The sequence below is a fragment of the Protomyctophum parallelum genome, assembly GCF_964188405.1.
Source record: "Protomyctophum parallelum genome assembly, chromosome: 4".
Classification (NCBI taxonomy): domain Eukaryota; kingdom Metazoa; phylum Chordata; class Actinopteri; order Myctophiformes; family Myctophidae; genus Protomyctophum; species Protomyctophum parallelum.
This window is the reverse complement of record NC_139700.1, coordinates 27,259,777-27,284,984: the sequence shown is the minus strand read 5'-3', so window position 1 is coordinate 27,284,984 and position 25,208 is coordinate 27,259,777. Positions and strand designations below refer to the sequence as shown.

Genomic DNA, 25,208 nt, shown 5'->3' with positions numbered 1-25,208 from the left:
CACACACACACACACACACACACGCACACACACACACACACACACACACACACACGCCTCTCGCATTGTTCAAACTAAATGGAATCTTGGCAGCCACCAACTGCCATAATTATGATGCTAAGCAATTCATTCATTCATTTTGAATGACCAAATGCACGTTGTGTCTGTCTGTCTTTCTTTCTTTCTTTCTTTCTTTCTTTCTTTCTTTCTTTCTTTCTTTCTCTTTCTTTTCATTGTTTTTACTGTATTTGTGACTGTCCCATCACTTGGTCTTGGATAGGTTAGTTGAATGGTGTACTGTAGAAAATCTGATGGTGTTCTTTGGATGGTGCATAATAGATGTTCTTTAGATGTTTCAGTTCATCACATGACATCAAAGTCAAGAGGGATAAAGCTGGATAGAGAGGGGCAAACAGAAATCTCAGTAGACTACTATGAGAGTGATTTGAATCCATGCACTAATAATAATAACACAAGGTTGCAAGTCCGCACTGCAACAATAATGCTTTCAACAAGCTAAACAGTACATCGCCATTGTTAATTTAACCCTGAGAGTTTGCAAATGTATCCAAATTGTTAGAAATGGATAAATTAACTATGACCTGTGTGCTCCTCTGCTATTAGTGAAATCTCTCTCTCTCTCTCTCTCTCTCTCTCTCTCTCTCTCTCTGTCTTTTTGTCTGTCCAAACTAGGACTCATTTTCTGATGTAAGAGGAAATAATTATGTCCTGTCGCATGGAATGAAATTAATTGGCAAGGCAAGCGTTTATAAGCATTGAAGTCCTCTCAAACATTGACATTTAGACCCAACCAGATGACTTAAAGTACTGTGGAATTATTCAAAGGAAATGAGAGAGAGAGCGTGGCTAAGAGAGTAGCTCATGTTTATCCATATACATTTTTTCAGACGGTTCAGTCATGGACACCACCCTGTTTAGCTACTCATTTCCTTAACGTCCGTCGCTGGAAACTCTTGATATGCTCTGACAGGATAAGCTCCCAGTGGACTGAGAAATATGAGAAAAATTCTCTTTCATTCTTAAAGGCCACGATTCAAAAATAACCTTGTCCTTTCTTTCTGTGTGTGTGTGTGTGTGTGTGTGCGTGTGCGTGCGTGCGCGCATGCGCGCGTGTGCGCGCATGCGTGTGTGTGCGCGCATGCGTGCGTGCGTATTTGTGTTCCTGCATGAATGTACCGCTGCCTGCACGCTTGTTAACCCTGTGTGTTCTGTGCGGCCGTGCTTACGTACGTGTGTGTGTGTGTGTGTGTGTGTCTTTGTGTGCATACAGGTGACCTGGTGTCGCGGGCGATGCACCACCTCCTGCCGCTGCACATGAGGAACCACAGCAACGGGACGCCACTCCACCAGAAGAACGGCGCGGTCCACTGGGCCCCGGAGGCCATCTACACACTGTGCTACTTCATGCACTGTCCACAGCTGGAGTGGGAGAACCCCAACGTGGAGCCCTCCAAGGTCACCTTACAGACGGAGAGGTGAGGATGTGGCCCTCATATCCACTCATTATGTGGCTTTATTTGACCACATCGGTATCGCCAATGGTACACCCTGACACTACGCAGCCAACGTGACCCAGGCATTAAGTGAAAATGTTCAAACATTAGTTGTTGTGTGTTCATTTGTATTTATTTATTTCCACTTTGATTTGAAAATGGATCACTCTATTGAGTACCCAAATGGATCATTTCACAGGTCTACTGCAATAAGTCCACAAACAGAGACCTCTGCATCAACGCAGATATATAAATGTATTATGTGCCATCCTTTACAAAATATATATCGGCACCAGTTCAATTATCTGTATCAATTAACCACTTTAAACCCATCATCCCTATTTTGAGCAGGTGGAAATAAAATAAAAATCCCCAAATATCACACTTTCCCAAAATCTCATGAATAAGCAGATCACAACATGCCACATTGTGAGCTTTTATATCTGCTATTTTCGCTACTCCGTACAACAAAGTAGAGTACGTATAGGGCTTAGTGGTTAATCCTTCCAACAGAAGAAAGAGTTCACCCAATGATAAATCAAACGCAGCTCGCGGAGCGGCGGAGTCAGTTCAGTCAGTCAACCTCAAGGGAGGTTCTTGCCATGCTCAAAGGCCCATACTATGCTCAAGGGGTTAACATGCTGCATTACTATGTGGGAGTATACGTGTGTGCAAGTCTCACACGTCATTCGCCGATGCTCACTAGACTCCATGCTCTTCCTGCCTTCCTCTGCTCATGGTTCCCGGTTGTACGTGATGTTTTCTCCCACCACCACCCCAGCACCACCGGTGGGCTCTGCTATCTATGCTCCCCATGGGGGGGTTATTGTATATCTATCTCCCTGCTCTTATGTTTTATGATGTTGCTTAATCATGCCGAGCAGGGAGAAATCCAGCAGAGCCGAACGCCAAGTCAAATATCATATGCACACTCATTACTCATTCTGCAATAAATATTGTTTAATCTATTCGTGAGTTGTCTGACTGAACTGATGCTAACGAGATTAAAGCTGTGTCAAAAGCTTTGTAATGACAAATGACACAGTAGCACCCTTATGAAAACCACACTGCATCTCTCTTCAGGCCACACACAGACCACTACTGTACATAGACGTGACATTAGATATGACAGGTTGGTGGTACAGAATACCTTCCTCCACAGAGAACTACAGGCAGGCAGGCAGACAGACAGACAGACATCTCCCTGGTGTAACCGTATACTCTTACCCTGGTCTTTTATAACACTCGTTTACACTGAAGGTTTTTTTAAATGGCAGATCTACAAACTCACGGAACATAGCGATGTGACACGCTGTGACCATTTTCGAATAGCCAATGTACTACTGCATATAAAGTTAAAGTGGTCTGGGGTCCCCCTCAAGGACCGTCCTTGGGGGGGACTCCAACCAGACTCCACTTTGAGAACCAGTGTTTTACAATACCTCTGGCTCTCCACGTTTAGCAAATGGCACACCAGATGTTTTCCTATATGGAATGAGAGGACTGGCTTATACGAGTCAATTGTCAGCTTGTTAGAGCTAGTGTAAGCCCTTCGGGTGACCCAAGAGAAAACAAGCGGCAGGAAATGAAAGTTGGAACAGGCAAGCAGAGACACGTGCCCAGTCAGTATCGATAATCTGAGTTACTGACCTAAGTAGGTCATTATCACCCGGCAGCCTCGCGGCGCTGTGTTGTTGTGGCCTTACAGCATGAATGACATAAAGATGAAGCCATTATTTCCACAGTGTTAATTCCCGTGATTCCGGCATCAGTGCTGGCCACTTTGTGTGTTTTTTCCAAGCTTTCGCTGAGAACGCCCTCGTAGCACAGAGCAATTCATTGCAGTTCCCACAAGAGCGCCTTGTCCCAACGTCCCTTACCAAATCTCATTCACACAGCTCCAACCTGTGAAGTGAAAATGTTGAAACGGTTTGATGATGTATAGTGTTTTGTGATTACTTTATTGCCCATATTACACTATAATTTTACTATACGCTCCACTTTATAAATAGCGGTCTATTGTATTATATTTATTATTGTTTTATGGTTTATCTTGGAACTCACTTGTTAAAGTGGGATGAAGCAAAAATGAATTGAGGGACTCCACCCGTTATTGCCTGTAACATAGCTAGCGATCTGTTAATATGCCTCCAGCTCACATCAGTTCAATGTGCCTCACAGGTCTCCAGCTCACATCTGTTTTAACTTTGAACACCAAGGAAGCCAGTATGTGGATCTGAAATAATGTATAGAAAGTAAACACAATGCATTCTAAAACTTCAAACTATAACAAACAAAAAACATGCAGTGTCTTGTCAGCAGAAAATACCTGAAATAGGGTTGTGTGGAAACAGCCTGACCTTGAACTGCTGCTTCTGACTTTGCATATCCACTGGGAGGAACATATTCTCTTGATGCCTCTTGATGAGGTGTTGTGGCTTAATGTTAATGAATTCAATGATTCCCTTGCTCTGACCTGACGTCTCATTGACTGTAAGTAACGTTCCTCCTTTCCTTTGAAATGAGAAAATGAGGTTTGGCATTCATCAGCTGATGTACTGAGGAGCATTAGAAGACCCCACGGACTCGGAATAGAATTGAAAAGTGACTAATTAATGATGAGTGACAGCTGGGAGCATGTGCGCATGTGAAGGACAGTCCATCCATGCATTGAGACGTCCTTTGTGTGTACTGTATAGCAGTGAATCCCAATAGTGTGCATGACAGCAAAGCAAGCAAACAACAAGGACAAAAAAGCTACAGCTTGTTTGTGCCACAATTGCCAGCGGAATATTAGGAACATAATCTCTGGTCTCAATTGTCAAAGAGTGTTCAAGGATTTGTTCCATTATGAAATCCTCTGGCAGGCATTTGTAGAGCACATTTCATGCACAAAGGCAATTCAACATGCTTTACAAAAGGCATACATTGAAGAAAAAACTAAGAAAAAAGAGAGAAATTAAACATAAATAAAATCGTTTGGTCTTGACTTGTTTGGGCACAAATCCTCAATATTGGTTTGTTTATACATTTTTAAGGCATATTGCCTTAACAACTGAGCCATAAAAGGGTATGTGGTGCGTGCATGCGTGCCTGGCATGCATGCGTGCCTGGCATGCCTGCCTGCGTGAGTGCGTGTGTCGTCATGTTCAAATTTAGCAAACTACTCTTAGTTTCACTTGTTGTGATTTTTTTTATTTGAATATTTTTTCTCTTCGACAAAAATGTACAGCCGGTTTACAAGCTTGTAGATTAGGTTTTTGGGGCTAATATTTCCACCAGAATATGGACGCTTCACACTGGGGTTCAAGTGATTAAAATTGGACTCCATAATTACACCAACATTTCTGGCTCGAGTCAAGGTGAGCCCTACTTCCTTGGCACAAAAGACAATTCCGTTTAGTCTTTTTGTTTAATTGGAAGAAGATTGTTGGCATATCCAGTAATTTTGTATTGATGCACTGACACAGCGAATCTATGGGACCATACTCACTTGGTGAAAGAGCTCTGCAAATGGTATAATCGCTTATGGTAAGCGATTTTGTTTGTTGTGCAACATAATTTGGCCTAATGGGAACATTCTGAACAATCGTTATTGTTGAACAAGGATTAGAGGAATTAAGGAAGACAATAGAGCTGCTTTGGGCATCAATTTTCTTTCTTTATTTAGTTGTTTGTTATGTTTTTAGAAGCTTAGTTGGCAGTCCAATGAGTGACACAGCTGTTTTAGTTTAAAACGTCTGTATCCATTGGCCAGAGAGGAAAGACCCGTACTATACTGTATGTATCCAAGTTCTTGACATTGTGGCTTCTAGGTATTGGTCACCTATTTCAGCAAGCTCTGACTCTGGGAGTTTGTCGATTAACTGCTGTCTAACTGCCCTCCTAGATCCTTATCCCTAGCCAAACCAAACCCATAACCATGCCGTAAGGCCTGTGCAGGATCTGTGCTGGTTTGTACTGGGTAGTGGGGAACAAACTCAACCACAGTACTTGAGTTCGACTCAACTACAAGTGAAAATTGCCAGGTCAAATTTGTAGTTGAGTTAAGGCACTGGAGTATTTGCTTTAAAAGTATTCAAAAGTACATGCTTAAAAAATGCTTAAACATTCAAAAGTACATTTGAGGATAAAGTATAGTTTAATATCATTGCATTGCTGTATTGAAATTTAGACATTTTCCCCAAAGAATATTTTAAAAATGTAGTTTGTAGATCAGTGGTCCTCAACAAGCGGACTGCGGTCCACGACCACCTCTCTGCGGACCCTGGAGAAATGATAGAATAAAGAGAAGAAAAAAAGTCACCGCGAACGCGAGAGAGCAACGCAATTAATGCTCTGAATGTGGACCGACTGATTGTGTGTGTGCGAGTGTGTGCCTGTGTATTATGGGCCGGCATGTCCTGATGACAATGTTGCGCTGACTGGCTCACTAGCTGTTAATGGGGTCGCAGTGCACATTCAGTTGAATGAACAAAATTTGATTTTTGGACGTGAATATTTGTCTCTACTCTGCACCCCAGTATTGGTTGGTTGGATGGGACCCGATTTGTATAAGCTTGGTTTGACTGTACTAAACAGGCATAGTTGTTTCTAGGGGTGGGGGGCAGCCCCACCCCATGGGGCCCACGTGGCCCGCGAGTCGCGACCCGCAATTTTATTTGCGTGCGCATGAGTCTGATAAAAAAAATATTGGTGGACCTTCAGCATTTCTAGTTGAGGACCCCTGTTGTAGATCATAAATTTTTACTATAAAAACAGTTAATATTTGAAATAGTTGCGCCATGAAAGTCATACATTTCCAAAAATACATATACTCAAGTAAAATAGAGTAAATGTACATTATGTACTGATACAGTAAATGTACTTTGTTACTGTCCACCACTAGGTACTGCGATTGGTGGATTTTGCAGTTAAGTGCTCTGGCACGGGTCTACGCACGGTAGAGTAGACAACTTAATTTTTAGCATATGCCTGTGTGTGCTGGTGCCGTGAGTGCCCAATGAGTGTTTGTCTCCCCCCGCAGGCCGTTCATGGTGCTGCCGCCCCTGATGGAGTGGATCCGTGTCTCTGTGGCCCACACGGAGCACAGACGCAGCTTCTCTGTGGACAGCGATGACGTCCGGCAGGCCGCCAGGCTGCTGCTGGCTGGAGTGGACTGTGAACCGCGCCAGCTCAAGTACGACTATATATGCAGCGTTTCAGATACTGTATCGTCACTGTTGCGCAGAAACCTCCATCTCCATATAGAATCTTTTTATGTTTTTTATTGTTTCGCATAAAATCAATGCCAAATTCTATACCTCGTCGTGACTTGTGTGCCAGTGTCGCGCAACAGTAAATAAGTAACAATTTTGGACATACATGGTTTCTGCCGACAGCTATGTCTGTCTGTCTGTCTGTCTGTCTGTCTGTCTCATTGCTGTCAGGCAGAAACTTCTTCTCTCCATATACTATGAGGTTTCCACCCGACCAAGACGGTATAATATATACTGTATAAAGTATATGCACTTCAGAATGTATGGATCCAAGCACGTTCACATAAATCACATGAAGCAATGACATAGATATGAAATATCATTATCACGAGCATTGCAGGCGCGAGTGCACACACATAGACTACATGCACACAATCTCTGACATGATCAAGAAAAGACATACTTTGCAGTAATTGCCTTTTTCAGGCCCATTGTGTACACTGCAAAATCCTGAGTGTTTATTTTAACCCGTAAGGGTCCATTTGTGTGTGTGTGTGTGTGTGTGTGTGTGTGTGTGTGTGTGTGTGTGTGTGTGTGTGTGTGTACTCAGAGATAAATGTACACTCAGGACTTTACAGTGTAGAGAATATAAACGCAGTCAGGTATTTTAGGGGAGTCATGAAGCATCGCAACACCAGCAGTCCAAAGTACGATATTTACGTATGTAACTACGGTTCTATGAGTCCCGAATGACCGCCAGAGGCGGTGCTTTAAGCACTGAATACGTCCCTTTGCGCATGCGCAGTCGAGTATTTTATACCAACAATGTCGGTTTTGACCCTGTGATGACCCGGAGACGTCTATATCTTCCGGCAGTCACCTGGGGCTCAGTCCCTACAGAATCTTCTCGCGAGAACACGAGGATTATGAGTGACAAGAGTGCTCTGGCGGTCATTCGGGACTCATAGAACCGTAGTTACATACGTAACTATCGTTCTATTTCGTCCCTGCTGACCGCCAGAGGCGGTGCTTTAAGCACTGAATGACTTATACCAGCCAAGTCATGAGGAATCCTGATTACAAACCTCAAAGGGTAGAACCGGAGGATTCGGGGAAGAGGACCACGTCCAATGGGTGGGGAGTGGCAACATTCACCCTGTAGTATCTTGAGAAAGTGCCTGCCGAAGCCCATGAGGCGGCGGCACAAATGTCCTCCAAGGGCACCCCTCTCATGGCAGCCCATGATGTGGAAATGCTCCTTGTAGAGTGGCACCGTACCCCTGATGGTACGGGGAGGTTACTTATCTCATAGGCGTGGCTGATTGTGTCTACAATCCAGTGAGACAGGCGCTGCTTGGAGAGAGCGCCGCCTTTGTTCACACCACTATGGCAAAGGAATAGCTGGAATAGCTGGGCACAACAGCTCCAGTTTGTCTGTCACCTCCCCTGATAGGCCGGTTGAGGTGAGCCTGCGACAGCACCTTCGGGAGGAATGCTATGTTTGGCCACAGCGTGACCCCCGAGATTCGCTGACTGACAGAGCGTGCAGTTCACTGACGCGCTTTGCCGATGTAATGGCCAGGAGAAGAGTTGTCTTGCATGACACCCACTTCAGCTCCGCCTGTACCAAGGGTTCGAAGGGAGGCCCGCCCAGGGCGTCCAGTACCCGGTTAAGGTCCCATGGCGGAGCTCTCGGGGGATGCAACCTCTGAGCCCCTCTCAGGAAGAGGGACACCAGGTTGTGGCTCCCTACTGTGCGGTCGTTAATTGCAACATGGCGGCAGGATATTGCTGCCACGTAGACCTTCAAGGTAGAGGGGGATCGGCCCTTACATAGTAGGGATTGCAGGAACTCCAGGATTTTGGGTACAGGGCAGTGTACTGGGTCTTCGCCCAGATCCCTACACCAGCTGGAAAACAGCTTCCACCTGTTGTCGTACTGTAGCCTGGTGGACGGCGCTCTGGCGTTCAGTATTGTGTGTCTCACCGGGCTGCTCAGCAGTGGCTCCGGCCCCTGAGCGGCCAGACGCACAGCTGGAGGCATTGTGGGCATGGGTGCCAGATCCGGCCTCCCAGCTGCGACAGTAGGTCCTTCCTGTCGGGGAGGCGCCAAGGTGCTCCGTGACAGAGGCTGTGGAGCAGGGGGAACCATGTCCTCCCTGGCCAAAAGGGGGCCACCAGCAGGATGGTGTGACCCTCCTGAACGACCCTCTGGAGAACTGTACGTACCAGAGGAAGTGGTGGAAATGCATAAAGCAACTCCTGTGGCCAGGGGTGCGCCAGTGCGTCCAGGCCCAGAGGACTGACGGTTTCCACTAGGGAGAACCAGCGAGGGCAGTGGGTTGACTGCCCTGAGGCAAAGAGGTCCACCTGTGCTCTCCCGAAGCAGGCCCATATGGTGTGCACCACATCCGGATGGAGGCGCCATTCCCCTGACGGGGGCTTCTGGCGGGAGAGGAAGTCTGCAAGGTGGTTCCGCTCCCCTGGTATGTGCACCGCCCGTAGGCTGGTGAGACGGGGGGCCGCCCACGTCAGCAGGTCTGTGGACACCTCTAGCAGTCGTGCAGACTTGGTTCCGCCCTGATGGTTGATGTGAAATACGGTTGAGGTGTTGTCTGACCGTATGAGGATGTGCCTGCCTCTCAAATACCAAGTGTTGTAGGGCCAGGTGCACCGCACGTAGCTCCAGCACGTTTATGTGGTCTAGGCGATCTTCCGCAGACCACTGGTCGCGAGCTGTCCTGCTCTGCCACACCGCACCCCAGCCCAGAGGGCAAGCGTCGGTGGTGACGATCTCCCTGCGAGAGGGAATGGACCCCATAGGGACCCCCCTCGACAGGTACGCCCTGTCTCTCCATGGGGCTAGGGCGAGTAGACACCGTTGTGACACCGTTATCTTCCTGTGTCTGTGTCGCTCGGCATCCAAATGAAAACTGTTCAGCCACCTCTGCAGGGGGAGCAAGCCCAGGGGGACAACGGCCGCCACGGACGTCAGTTTGCCCAAGAGGCGGAGGAATGTGATAAGTGACAGCCGACTGCCTCTCCGGAACATGGGAAGAAACTTTAGGATGTCGTCCACCCGGCGGGAGGACGGACAGGCTTTCATCGTTATGGTGTGTAAAGCCAGACCAATAAACGTTGTGGTTCGGGATGGGATCAGGCAACTTTTTTCCACATTTACCTTTAACCCCAGCCGGGCTGCATGGGACAGGAGACGTGCTGTGTCCTCGGCTACCTGCGCCTGGGATGGCGCGCAAATCAGCCAGTCGTCCAGATATGGAAGGATCTGGGGGAGGCATGCGCTGTCGCCTCAGGCTTGACAGCTGCTCCTTGTCCTCCCTGGCCCGGATTGTGCGGTCCAGCGCTTCCCGCGCAGCTGGGCCGAATATCGCTCCCGGCACCACTGGGAGTCCACGCAGGGTTGCCCTGGTTTTCTCAGTCAGGTTGGCCTGTGAGAGCCAGACTTGGCGCCGCGCCTGAACAAGAGTGGACATCATCCGTCCAAGTTCTCGTGACATGAGGCCGAATGCCTCCAGTGATGCGTCACAGAGGGTGTTGGAGTCTGCGGGCTCTGCGCTCGCGTTGTCCGCCTGCAGAGATGCAGAGAGGGCCAGCATGAGGTGTGACAGGGAGTTAGAGATCCTCCCGGCACGGGCTCCTGCGTCATAAGCCCTTATGAGGAGGTCGTCGTAGCGCCTCGTCGGGGTCGACGACTAAGGAAGCAATGCAGGGCTCCACAGCCGGCATGCGAAGCAGGCCAACTCCTTCCGGGTTGTCCATGGCCGCGAGAGTACGCCCATCGGCAGAGAGACGAGAACAAGCCTTTGAGTCTCTCCAGCAAGTATGAAGCTCCTTCAGAAAGTCCTCCGAGTGAGGAACGGCAACGCTCGAGGGGGCTGGCTTGTTCTTGAAGAATCGGCTTGACGGGGCTGGCTCCGCCTGCTGCGGTCCAGCCAGGCCCTTCAAGGGCCATGTACAGGGCGGCCCTCATGGAGCCGCCCCCCGTCTCAGTCAGACAGGTCTGGGCTGATGTGTATGAGCCCTGCTCCGAGGCCTCGGAAGCCCCCTCTGCCTCTGTGTGTCAGGGTCCTGACCCTCAGGGATCAGGTGTGGCATCGGAGGAGTAGGTGGTTCCACTTCCTCCGGCTGGATCTCGGGCTGGCGGGCCATGAACATGGCCCTCATTAGGGCCAGGTCGGCAGACAGCTGGTAAACCTTAGATGACAAGCTATGGTCAGGCCCCGCCCTTCTCCTGGAAGCGGGGGTCGAGGTAGCAGCCCTGGTCTGGCGTTGAGTTAGCATGCCCAATGGGGGAAGCTCACCTTCAACCTTCTCCACCTGTGCCAACCTGGCTGTCCTCACCTCTCGGGGCATGATGGTGCAGTTCATGCACGGGTTGTCACCGAGTGCCTCCCTCAAATGTTGGGGGCCAAGGCACCCAGGGCAGAGGTCATGCCCATCCTCTGGCCGCAGAGGAGCCTGGCAGGAGGTGCACAGGTGGTGGCGGGGTTCGTCCATCGGTAACCCGCAGATGTAGCCCAGAGCGCGGACGCTAGTGGTCGCTAGGGGTGGAGCCGTAAGCTGGAGGGAGGGAGCGCGGACGCTGCCTGTGCCAGTAGAGGCTACTGTTAGCTGTGCTAAAGGCCGCTTAGCTGGAGGAAGGGGGCGCGCACGCCACCTATGCCAGGTAAGGGGTGCTCTAGCAGAAACCAGTATATATATAATTATATAGTTATATCATACTATAATTTAAGAAAAAACAACCTATAAAGTGGCAATGACTCTGCCGAAATTAAAGTACACTATTGAGAACAAGTGACGACTAAATCAGTCAAGCTAATTCATATAGCTGGGGTTACTGAAGTAACCTCGAAGATACGCCACACTAGTCCGACGATACTCGTCGGCGGTGCTATATAGCTGGCCAGAGGCCAGCAAAGACTCCTTAGAGAGGCAGAATAATATAGCAGTAAATAAGTACACTTATAAGTAGTATAAGTATAAGTAAACAAAGAACAATAGCGTCGACTCACGTGCTGGGAGCGGGCAGCGCTAACGCTTGCCGTCACTAGCACTGCGGTGCAGCCTTCGTGGGAAACAAAACAGCATAAGCTGTCAAAGAGAACGAGCTATCCGTTCAACTTTGACCGGTGCTGAACGGGACGCTCAGGTCGCCGTTCGTAGCACGCAACCGTGTGTGTGGCAGGGAAGCAGCGCGCACGCAGCCTATGCGAACAGGGGTTGTCTGCTTACCTTGTTCCCACAGAGAAAAGAAGACGATGTGAAGCCCAGCTCCACTCGTAAACGATACAATAGTAGTAGTATTAAGTCGCAGTTCCTGGAGGGCGAACGCACGCGTCACAACTCCGACCAATAATGGTCACGGGACTACCGGCGACTTAGCAATAGTAATAGCAATAGTTCTGTAATCATGCAGTTCAATTCTGCTGTAGAACTCTGTACTGTGTACAACTTGCGCGAGCGAGAAGAAATTAGGGACTGAGCCCCAGGTGACTGCCGGAAGATATAGACGTCTCCGGGTCATCACGGGGTCAAAACCGACATTGTTGGTATAAAATACTCGACTGCGCATGCGCGAAGGGACGTATTCAGTGCTTAAAGCACCGCCTCTGGCGGTCAGCAGGGACGAAATAGAACTGCAATTTTTATGAAGGCCAAAAGGTATTGGCATCAAAATATGCATAATGTTCCAAAGTACTCAGGTTTATGGAAAAGAAAAAAATCTAAGTGAGTTTACAGATTTTTGAATAGCGGAAGTACAGTATAAAATAGAGCTTCATTGGTTAATGTATGTTTTGTAATAATCTTAATCTGCATACGACATAATTAGTTACTTTCTGGCACTGTCACGTACCAATGTGAACCATGTTGTGTGTTGTTTTTTTGTTTCTAGAGCGGACGACTGTTTCTGTGCCTCGCGGAAGCTGGATGCTCCTTCCACTGAGGCCAAGTTCCTCCAGGACCTGGGCTTCCGGATGCTCAACTGTGGGCGTACGGACCTGGTGAAACAGGCTGTCAGCCTACTGGGGCCTGATGGCATAAACAGCATGAGCGAGCAGGTTAGAGACACACACGCACGCACGCACGCACGCACGCACGCACGCACGCACGCACGCACGCACGCACACACACACAGATTTGTATTACTATGCTGTACTTGGGAGGACATGGCGCCAGGTGATTTTATGAATGCCATTTTTTTTAATGTGCCTTTTTTATGAATGCCATTTTTATCCAAGAAGTCGAAGAATATAGCTGATCTACAATGTGTGCTTGTGGACACCAGCGTTCAAAGAAGTCTAAAACAGGCATAATTCACCTAATACCTAAAACTAAATTCTAATGTCACTCTAAGGTCTATATGTCTATAGCTAATACTTTTCGTTTTCCTAATTGAAAGCCTGACTCCCCAAATCTTGTTTTAACCTTAAACAACAACCACTTCTCTTGTGAGACCAGGAAAATGGTCTATTTTTCTGATTCTACTATACTTGTGGGGACAATTGGCACTCACAAGTACAGTAACTATGCGCACGCACGCACGCACACACGCACGCATGCATGCACGCATGCACGCACGCACGTGCACACACACACACACACACACACACACACACACACACACACACACACACACACACACAGACATTTACAGTATGTACAGTACATATCCCTAGTACATACACATACAGTATACTATAGATTTACACACATTTACACCTTGCCTTGGGATTCTGCTCCTCACACAGTGAACCTGTATGCTGTATGCTGTTCACATACAGTAGAACATGACTCACTCATCCACGCACAACACCCAGGAAAGCCATCCCACTAGATCAGGGGTTTTCAACCTTTTTATACTGAAGTACCACCACAGAAAATATCTGGCACTCCAAGTACCACCGTAATAACTGATGTTAAAATACAGGAGCGTAGATCTGCCCCATCCTATTCAGCTTATTAACCCAGGAGGAAAATGTAATTTATTCTTTAAATTGTTTTGTTTTTGTTCCATTCCTAAGACAATTTTGCTGCTGCTCTGATGCACAACTGATATATTTCGAATGTGATTAATCCGTCCTACAATCTTACGGCTAGGTCATGCTCATGTCATGCTCATTTCAGCACTGCTGGAGAGCCTATTTGAACCAATTGCTTGGTCAGAACAACTACCTCCTCTGAGTACCACCAGAGGGGGGCTCAAGTACCACTAGTGGTACTAGTACCAGTGGTTGGGAACCCATGAACTAGATGAATGTTCAGACAAACTTCCCTTGCAGCTCATTATATCATCACTGTTGGGTGGAAACCTTGTACTAGAATAGGTCCAAAATCATTCATTTTCAGGAAATGGGAGGAGGAAAAAAAGGACTGAAAAGATGTATTTAGTCACAAGCTCTTTATATACATTTTCATTCGTTAAATATTTATAAAGCCCACAGACAGACTTAACCACTTTCAATCTGGCATCCCTATTTTGGGCATGTTATTCTAATATTCTATCAAACATTTAAAAAAGAAAAATCTAAATTAATCTAAATGAGTCATAAATAGAGAAAATAGCAGATGCAATGTGCTGTAAGCTTGTACATTGTGCTATTTTCGATACTTCTGAGGGTTACTGTCAACCAACAAAGTATAACATTTGTTTAAAAAAAGAAAATATGAAATATGGAGATAAAAGGTTGCTGCCCGACAGCAATGATATGCTACAGTCGAGCTACGTAATTCTGTGTCACATCAAAACCCCCACCTGGAATGCTCACTGAGAAAATAATGTAGAATTGGGAATGTATCTTGGGGAATGTATCAGCATTTAGCTTGAGGATCCATATTTGGTGCAGAAAAGACGAGCTGTTTTGATGTCTGGTCGTATAGTTCCAGTGGAATTACTGACTTGTACAGTATCTCTGGAAATGTTATATCAACAGCAGAACTTTACTCCTCTGAATCATGTCGCAGCTCTCATGCTAATTAGTCTTGTTGCCTGGAGGGAAGCTACCAAAGACAAAACGCTGAGAGGGCATCAAAAGTTCAGTTCAGCCTTGGCTCTGTGATTTAGTTTTCTCTCTTTCGGATGATGATTACGCTGGAGTGAATGTGGTACATTTGGTTTTAAATCCACTGTATTCATAGTGGTAGAATCAATCGTCGCAAGACGCAACACAGCACACACTCTGACTTTTCATCGTGAGGATCCGAGGCTTTTTATAATTACAGACTTAACTCCACGTCATGTCACATTATCGGAAATGATGTTAAAGGACCATACCAGCAACAAAACATGCCATTGTCTCCTTACAGTTTCGGCCATATATCATGCATAAACATGGACAACCTCCCCATGTACAGCTTTATTTTTAGATGTCTTGTTTATTTATGTTTCTATGTAGTCCTAATCCTAAACTTAACTGAATAATTGATTCAGAATTGTAAATCTGATCTTGAAGCAACATTAACGTTGAAAAATAATCTCCCCAACGATATTCAGTGTTGGAATACATGCAGTGTATATCTCAAGCATGTTTCAAGTCCCTGCAAGTATATGATATGAAACCAATGACTTCCTCAAAAATAAAACAAACCACAATGTGCTTTGGAAAATACTTAATTACTTCACAGTAATGTGAAGTATATAGTGATATAGACAATGCCACGTCCTTTAAACATGATGTTTCAAACAGAACTGTCCGTGTTCTAGCCTGTCCAGTAATTCAGTGGTTCTCAAAGTGCGGTTTAGGGACCTCCAGGGGTCTTTGAGGGGGTTCCATTTTTACTTATTTTATACTGCTAATTTGAAAGAATAAAGGGAGACTCCGCACACTCAAATCTGTGTACAATCAATTTAAAATGGATTGTACACAGATTTGAGTGTGTGGAGCCTCCCTTTATTTTTTCATTATACTTTTGTGACTCCAGCACCTCACTTAAATCTTCCAGCAGATGAGCGGTGGCTTTTAATTTTTTTTTTTTGTATACTTAGTCTTAGGCTATAAAATATCTGATCTACAAGCTTATTAGTTTGTAGAAAAATCGTTCGAAAATAGAAATTGTGAAAAAAATAGGAATATTCTTTAAAGCTTTTAGCAATACGGGAGTTCTTGGCACAGACTCTTTTCAGATACTTAATTAATTTGGGGGTCTTTGACATGAAAATGTTTGACAACAATCGCATTCATCATGTGCGTGTTCTCTGTCTTTGTTTACTAGGGGATGACCCCTCTGATGTACGCGTGTGTCCGTGGAGACGAGGCCATGGTGCAGATGCTGCTGGACGCTGGGGCTGATATTAACAGTGAGGTCAGTGCTGGTGACGTCTGTCTGAATGGACCAGGAGCCAGTCTGCTCTGGAGACTGTGCTGATCAATGGCAAATGCCAGGAAACATAATTACAGTATGTGCTAAATAGTTTTGTGTGACAGATTTTTTATTTCTCTTTCATCCATAAACTAAAACTATACACACGCCGTCCAGCAGAATGTCTTTTCAACGTCTCCAGTTTTGTTTTAGATTTTTTGTTTTGTTTATTCCCCCGTGAACCATTCCTTGTGGCACCAAACACCAACCAACATGCTACACTTTACATTACACCATGTATAAGACAATAATTCAACACCTGTAGCTATACTATACTTTATTCCACCGCCTTGCTTGTACAGTATATGATTATTATTTCTTAAATAGATAGAGATCCGTCCGTTGTTTACAACAACTTAGACCTTTCAACCTTTTGTTAGCTGGCAGGAGTTCAATTAGTAAATGCATGTGGCTCTTGTATAGTGTGTTAATAACTATGTGCTGTGGAAGTGATGCTGTTTGTTCATGTGCATCTATTTGTGTGATGTTTGTCCATCATCTCTCTTCCCTGCTCTACTCTAGTGTTTCTCAACGTGGGGTCCTTGAGGGTCCATGGCTAAATTATTGATAATTATGAACCAAATGGACCCTTATGGGTCTGTAACTCTGAGAGTGTACACATGGAACCATGTGTACACTCTCAGAGTTAAATTAACATTGATAATTTTACAATATAAATCAGGGTCCCAGATATAAAAATGCCATTAAATGGGGATCCGTAGCCTAACGCATGTCACACTGGCGGTCCTTGAAATTAAAATGGTTGATAATCACTGCTAGAGCCATAAAAATCTTCTCTTATGGGGGCCCCTGGCATATCTTTTCAAATGGGGGTCCGTGGGGCTAATTAATTTGGGGGTCCTTGACTTGAAAAAGTTTGGGAACCACAATGGATATCAAACTGGGGGTCACTGATATAAAAATATTTGTTCCCTCTGCCATTCTGTTAAGTTCTATTAAACAAGAGGTGAGGATCATGAGGCGCGGGAGAGGGGGGCTTATGTAGTATGTAGATTGTGTTTAAAAAAAAGAATTTATTTTTGTAACTGAATAGTATAATAATAAACCATTAATTAATTCATTCATTAATTCATTCATTCATTCATTCATTCATATATATAATGTAAATTCCATTCTTACAGTATGTCTACATGCTATGGTAGCCATGTCTTGTCAATCGCTAGCATCAATCGAGGCAGAAGGTGGCAGGAAAGGGTACAGTGATGAATTTAGTGCTAGCTGGAGTCTGAAAAGGGTGAGATGAGTTTCTTTAAACCTAATGGTCTTTCAGTGAAGTCGTAGACAAAACAGGAAAGGGCGCACACCAGTGTTGGTGAGGTGCTGGCCTAAGGCAGTAAATAAGTAAAAATGAGAAAAAGGCCGCACACACGTAGCCACGATGCTGTATATTTATTATTTATTGACAAGAAAGAATCCAACGTTTCGACCTAGGAGGTCTTCTTCAGGGAATAAACAAGCCATAGGACAAACACACACAACAACAGGTGGACTTTCAGTCAAGTCCCCATGATCCTGGTCCTCATCAGTCAGTGCTCCATCATCAGCCATTGTGTCAAGAGTTCATGTGCCACTACACCTGTGTGTCCTGATCCAAGAAGCACCACAAAGTACAACCTTATAGCCGAGACTCAGCACCAGATGCTGTCTAATTGAACATGTCTATTAGATCCCTTATGACTGTGACTCGGCCTCAGATGCTCTCCAGGACTATTAGAACGTGTCTAGAGACGTCCCTTATGACTGTGACAGATGCTCTCTAATTGAGCGTGCCGATAGATATCCTTTATGGCCGTGACCCAGCCTCAGATACTCTCTAATTGAGCGTGCCGATAGATATCCTTTATGGCCGTGACCCAGCCTCAGATACTCTCTAATTGAACGCGTCTTTAGATACTCTCGTCACAGACAAGTCGCTTTTAATGCATTCAGACTTCCCCCGCGCCACGCTCCCTCCCCTCAGACAGCATCAAATTAATTACCTCTGCCTTATTGCTTTCTTAACCCTGATTAAACACAAATTAATTGTGTTTCACGTGCCTCCAAGCTTCCTGTCCCAGAGGTGTCTGTGAAATCTTTAATAAAAAAAATGGGAGCCTTTCGTGTGTCATTTTTTCCTGTAGTCGGGATTATGAAGGGGGCCACTCCCCTGTCAAGCAGATCCAACAGATCCGAGAGGGGGATAAACAAAAAAACGAACCAGGACCAGACCTAACTAGACAGATCAATCTATTGTGTTCATTACACCCGCACTCCATGTCCTCTTGAGCTCCAGGGGTTCCTAGCTAATTAACGTTAGTCCTCCTTTAGAGAAGCCCCCCCCCCCCCCCCCGATACACTGCTGATTGACTGTTCTATAGGCCATGTAGAGTTTCTAATGGCTTTATATTTTTCTCCTTTTTCACCTTTCCTTCACACCCGTCCCACTACCTACCTATACCTACTGTATACCTACCTACCTGTGTCACTTCCTTCAGGTGCCAAACTCAATCCACAAGCACCCCTCAGTCTATCCCGAAACACGGCAGGGGACACCACTGACTTTCGCTGTGTTACATGGACATGTGCCTGTGGTGCAGGTAGTGACTGTGATTTTTCTCTCATCATCTCCCTCTCATTTGTGCCTCACTTCATTGTTGGTGGTCGGTCGCTGTCGTATTTGCTGCCAGATGGACGTAATGATAATTAATGGTCACTGTGAGACCTTTCTCCTCCCTGTGTGAGCTCTGTATTTTGTCCTTCTTTTTCCCGAAAATTCATATTGTTAAAATTGTATTTTTCTAATGAGCAAGAGAAATTGGGTCATTATTGTTTTGTCCGGGAAATTGTGAACTATTGTCCTTTTGGTCATGTTGTCCTTGTCAATTTGCATTTGAGCAAATGTTTCTGACTGCGTTTTAGTTAGCTGAATGTGGAACGCTAATGGGTATTGACCTTGTTTAATCTCTCCTAATGTATTTTTTCCCCATAGAATTTTAAAATCTTTAAATTGTAACTGACATGGCTAAAAGGCTTGTGCTCTTAATCCAAGTAGGTCACATCAGAGACAAGAAAATACAATCCTGGTTAAAACTAAATGGGTATTGAACTTGTCCAACCATTTCATGCTCCATTTCCCAAGCTATTAGTTTTAACTGGAAGTAATTTTTCAACTCATGAAGAGCAAACTTAACTCAGATAATCTCAGATAAAGTCAAAAGATTTACAGGCTAGAAATGCTCATTCTTTATACATATCAATGAAAAAATAATCCAGAATACAGGACGAGTGCGACTGATTTGCTACATTAGAATTCAGTGATGACCATGTCCATCCAGTGAGATGTCTCATGCCCGATATACTTGGTTGTGCGCCATTTCACATGCTGAAAATATATCGGGAGCTTGTTAGATCGGCTATTTTCAGTGCAACTAGGTATAAATCACGATTCTGTATGATTAATGCACACCCAAGAGAACAAGCCACCAAGTGACTGGAGTTTATGTGACCCTCTCTTCTCTCCTCCACGTTGCAACCACCTTTCCACTCCGCCCTCCCTCCCTCCCCCGATCTCTACAGCTGCTGCTGGATGCTGGAGCCAACGTGGAGGGCTCCCTGCAGGACGGGATGGAGAACTACACGGAGACTCCGCTGCAGCTGGCAGCCGCTGCAGGTACAGCACAACGACACCGCATGACTCCGCGCAGGCAGGCCGTCTGCTGGCCAAGTAACACCAAGCTGGCAACACCAGCTGGCCAACGAGGAGCTGCTGTATAGTACTGTACCTGTGCATGGTGAAAAAATGCTCAGTGTCAATTTAACTCTGAGGATTCATCTGCAAACGGATGACATGAACACTGAGGATTTTACTGGGTGGATAGCACCTGAATGTCAGCGTGAACATTGGCTCATTTAGGGGTACATTTCCTGGTAGCTGGAGATATGGAAAGGACCTGCCAAGGCAGCATTCTGGAAGGAATAATCTCTATCTCTCTCTCTCTCTCACTCTCTCTCTCTCTCTCTCTCTCTCTCTCTCTCTCTCTCTCTCTGCCTCTGTTGCATCCACAAAGGTAACTTTGAACTGGTGAGCCTGCTGCTGGAGAGGGGAGCTGACCCCATGGTGGGGACTATGTACCGCAATGGCATCTCCACTGCCCCCCAGGGAGATATGAACTCCTACAGCCTGGCAGCAGCACACGGACACAGGTAACGCACGCGGTTGCCTATGGTCGTGTACAGTCAGTGCGTGCGGCAGCCGATTATGCGCATGTCCATTAGCGGATGGACGCGGCTCTACAGTCAGTTTATTCTGCATACTCTGCACTCAATCTCGAGCTCATTCACAAGGAGAAACTCATCAGAGCATGTCCATGAAATTGGCATTGCAGCTGCTGTACAGTATTATTACAGTACAGTCATTTTTAGATCGCTTTTATTTATTTATTCATGTATTTTTGCACATATGATGTATCCATCCGTGAATGGGTTCCGCAGGCTGCTTGTCCACATACAGAGATTCTGGAGACGTGGCAAAATACATAAATAAAAATGCATAGAAAAAACTGAATGCAAAGTCAAATACCCCACACCAATGCATACAAATCAAGCACACTTTTTGTTTTATTTGTTGGCTAAGGTGTCTGTTGCTGCCATTCCTCTAGGAATGTGTTCCGTAAGCTGTTGTCCCGGACGGAGAAAGGGAAAGGGGACGTCCTGTCTCTGGAAGAGATTCTGGCGGAGGGGTCTGACCTGGATGAGAGGACCCCAACGCAGATTGACTTGATTCGAACGGGGAAGGCCAGACTGAAGGCGCTGAAAGAGGCCATGTACCACAGCTCCGAACACGGACACGTAGACATCACCATAGACATACGTAGCCTCGGTTCGTCTCCCTTTCTATAATCAATAGTCTGCAGACACAGTTATACAGCACAGTCACAGTGTTCACAGTGCATTTATGCTACAGTAAATGCCTAAATTGTAATTTACAAATGAATATATAAACACTCAGGATGTCACTGTGTACAGTACTAAGTGGGTGCTCAGTCTTTATTTTTGCACTTTTCATTTCCTTGGACGTATGAGTATGATAAGACTACACGGTCAAATTGAGTGCCAATTTCACTTCGAGAGCTAAATTAACACCCGTGATTTCGCTGCATAGTCCGGACGTGGTTGCATGGATCGATCGTTATGTTCGATGTGATTCGTATAAATCTTTACCGGCGTATCCCCCGATTCCCAGGGGTTCCGTGGACGTTGCACACCTGGCTTGAGTCGCTGCGCACGTGTTTCCAGCAGAACCGTCGCCCACTGATCCAGGGTCTGCTGAAGGAGTTCAGCTGTATTGAGGAGGAGGAGTACACAGAGGAGCTCATCACACAGGGCCTGCCTCTCATGTTCCAGATCCTCAGAGCCAGCAAGGTAACACAACCCCCCACTCACTGTCCTGACCCATGTGGTATATTTCAAGGACCCCCTTAAACGCTAAGGGCCCTATTTTCGTCTAAACCCTTTATCCCTAAACTTCTTTGCCTGTTTTACTTTTTTGAAAAACATTTTTGAATAGTTCAAATAGCCGATCTACAAGCTAACAACATGTTGATGTAGATGGAATAGTTGAACAATTTGAATATGTTTTTCAAAATAGTAAAAGATCTTTCTATCTCATCCATCTTCTGCAGTCACCTCTTTATATCACCTATTTTATGTTTTCTTTGTTGAGCCACGATTTCACACACAGTAAAATCCTCAGGGCTAATTTAACTCTTGAGAGTGTGTACGAAACTGGTTCCATTTTGTACACGCTCAGAGTTATAAACGAGGATTTTTACTTGTGTAATATACCCGTTTATTTCTCGATGCATCACTGTGATTATGCAATCAGCCTTCAGCCTCGCAGTGATTGCTCCGTCCCACAGGCGCATTCACTATAAATACTGACACATCGTTCAGATTTATACCACGCCCTCCTCTTCCTGGCGTTTATAGTAGGAGTCTGCTGTGATATCAGTTCAGCTCATCATCCCCTTGGTGGTCATATTATCAGATTTATGACTGCACGTTGTTACCCTGTCTGGCACGTTGTCTACTTCTATCTCCTCTGCCTCGGCACAGCCGGCATGCTGAGTAGCTACTGTTGCTCAGATAATAAAACACATAGCATAAGTTCTCACATGTTAATGTTTACGTCTGTACAGTATGTCTGTAATCCATGCAACTCGAGAACCGTTCGCCCCACCTACTTCAACACACACGTGTTCCACAGCCCCACAGGGAGTGCAGTGCCCGGTGTCGAGTCGGTCAGACCCACGGTTGTCCAGAACCGCCACAAAAGGCCTCTGCCCGGGCCACAGCTGACATTACAATTCCTCTGCCTGTGCCAGACTCCATATTTGGGCATGCCTATACGGGTTCGTCCCACCAACTTCTGACATCATTCTGACATCTGCATAGACTCCATATTTGTGCATGCCTGACAAATAACTCCATATATGAGCATAAAAGGGGATGCCCAGGCTCTCACAGGCACTGGTCCCCCGGGCACCCATACAGTATGTTAAATATCTATCTATCTATCTATCTATCTATCTATCTATCTATCTATCTATCTATCTATCTATCTATCTATCTATCTATCTATCTATCTATCTATCTATCTATCTATCTATCTATCTATCTATCTACCTACCTACCTACCTATAAATGCACAAAGTGTGTGTGTGTGTGTGTGTGTGTGTGTGTGTGTGTGTGTGTGTGTGTGTGTGTGTGTGTGTGTGTGTGTGTGTGTGTGTGTGTGTGTGTGTGTGTGTGTGTGTGTGTGTGTGTGTGTGTGTGTGTGTGTGTGTGTGTGTGTGTGTGTGTGTGTGTGTGTGTGTGTGTGTGTGTGTGTTCCACACCACCACAGGGAGTGCAGTGCCCGAAACCGGCCCAAAAAGGCCTTTGCCCTGGCTCTGAACAGGGCCCCGGCCCAGTGTCCATATATGGAGCTGGCCTGTTCTGACATCATTCTGACGTCTGCACAGACTCCATATGTGGGCATGCCTGACAAAGAAGTTAAGAACTATATATGGGCATAAAAGGGACATAGACATAATATCTGGATGGGGCATGCATTTCCAACTTGCATCGTTCCAAGTAGGCCAGTGCCCAACGTGAGAGGCTCCAACGGGCAACACTCTAGTTAATGAATAAATGCAGGTACAGTCTGTTGTGTATGTGCTCAGTGGCCTTGTGGTTAGACTTTCTGCCCTGGGATTTGGCAGTCAGGATGCAATCCCTGGCTGAGTCATGCCAATGTTTTTTATTAAGAACGGAATAAACGATACCCAGTGCCTCCTTGCTTGGAACTCAGCATCAAGGGTTGAGGGTAAGTTAATGCAACATAACTAGCATCATGTCTAGGGGGTGTACATCAAGCTGCCACATGCAGCTGGAAACATAAGATAGGCTCATGATCTATGGGGCCACATGTCTCAGGAACAGTTGCTTATTGACCTTACCCTCTGAATGCATGAATCTAAACTACTTGCTTCATGCAGGCACCTTATCCAACAGTTTTTGTTAGATATTTACATATTAGTTGTTGTTTTGTTTTATAGAGACAGTCTTCTATTTTCGGCGAATGTTCACCCCCAGAAGTCGGACATTTGGTTTCATGTTGCCAGTCCTTGTGTATGTCTTGTGTGATCTATGGTGCGGCCCAGTGACCCCCATTTCTCTGGCTTCCTCTGGGTCCCTGATCGCTGTTTGCCCTGCCATGCCAGCCTCACTTCAAGGCAGAAGCAGTCCATCTTCTCCTCTCAGCCAGATAGTCTGCTGCAGCCTCAGACACCATCACGTTGGCTCAACGCTGTCATTTTAAATGTGCTCTATAAATAAAGTGGATTGGATTGGATTCCAATCACGTCCCAGTTTGTGCAGTTTTGTTTCACACATTCCTGCATCTGCACAAATATTTCAGAATGACAACAAATATGTGTATACATTGTGCTGTTTCTCTCTCCTATAGGATTCAGGGCGTAAATCAGCTACTGTGACACTGTGTGCACTGTTTGTTTGATCTAGGCTAAGGGATATCTGTGAGCTCTGTTGGCATGTGTGTCAATGGGGGGGGAAAGCATCGCTGTCACACGTTGAGCTGAGCATCATGGTGGAGTAGGTTGCTGTTAATAGTTGTTTGGTATAGGTCACACTTCTGTGACTGCTATTTCCGTGCGACACCATCATACGACAGCGTAGTTACCGTAGTATGATGGAGGGCTTAAGTTCTGTTTGGTATGGTCACACTCCAGTGGCGGCTGGAAGCCTGACTGCACCGAGGCACACAGGCTTGCATGCCGCTGATGCAGGTGAATGGCACTGGCCATGAATTTCCTTCCCCTAGCCTCCAGGTCAGGAGCGTGCACAGGTTGCGCACGGTCGCACGCATCCACAGAAAACCTCAGGCGGACCATGGGGGAGGCTCTCGTTCTCGCAGTAGTGTTCTCTATTCAGCCCTGTCTGAATGTGTTGGTGAACACATCCCACAGTCATATAATCATTTTCATGTGAATGTATGACAAATGTATTTAAACACTTGCTTGAATGTAATAAATGTTGAGCTGGTCACAGATATCAAATCAAATCAAATCAAATCAAATCAAATCAATTGTATTTGTATAGCACATTTAAAAACGACTCACATCGTACCAAAGTGCTTCACAGGTCAAAGAAAACAATACGATACAGTGCAATACAATACATCAGTGAAACAATAAAATAAATAATACAAAATAATAAAAATAGAAGAGAAAAGAGCAGTTAAAAGGCAGTACGGAGAACGTATCCTATAAAGTGCAGTAAATTAGGGGGACTGGAAGGCTTGTGAGTAGAGGAACGTTTTGAGCCTAGACTTAAAACTCTCAGTGGAGGGGGCAGATCTAACAGCGAGTGGGATGCTGTTCCACATTTTAGGGGCTGCGACAGCAAAGGCTCGGTCGCCCCTGAGCCTCTTCTTTGTCGCTGGGACTTTTAGGAGTCGACTGTCTGCTGACCTGAGGGTCCTGATGGAGGAGGAATATGACAGGAGGTCAGAGATGTAGGAGGGGGCCAGTCCGTTTAGTGCTTTGTATGTGAAGAG

At 45.8% G+C, this 25,208-nt stretch overlaps 1 protein-coding gene across 4 annotated transcripts in view; it reads left to right on the top strand.

Moving 5' to 3' along the window:
* The window catches only part of btbd11b (BTB (POZ) domain containing 11b), a 143,122-nt gene that overhangs the window by 101,412 nt on the left and 16,502 nt on the right, over positions 1 to 25,208 (top strand). For all 4 annotated transcript variants that reach the window (XM_083763370.1, XM_083763369.1, XM_083763368.1 and 1 more), the window contains exons 3-11: positions 1,292 to 1,496; positions 6,541 to 6,693; positions 12,627 to 12,792; positions 15,944 to 16,033; positions 18,586 to 18,687; positions 19,667 to 19,760; positions 20,158 to 20,293; positions 20,749 to 20,969; positions 21,333 to 21,511. In XM_083763370.1, the coding sequence (XP_083619496.1) occupies positions 1,292 to 1,496; positions 6,541 to 6,693; positions 12,627 to 12,792; positions 15,944 to 16,033; positions 18,586 to 18,687; positions 19,667 to 19,760; positions 20,158 to 20,293; positions 20,749 to 20,969; positions 21,333 to 21,511 (1,346 nt within the window). The remainder of the gene's footprint in view (positions 1 to 1,291; positions 1,497 to 6,540; positions 6,694 to 12,626; positions 12,793 to 15,943; positions 16,034 to 18,585; positions 18,688 to 19,666; positions 19,761 to 20,157; positions 20,294 to 20,748; positions 20,970 to 21,332; positions 21,512 to 25,208) is intronic.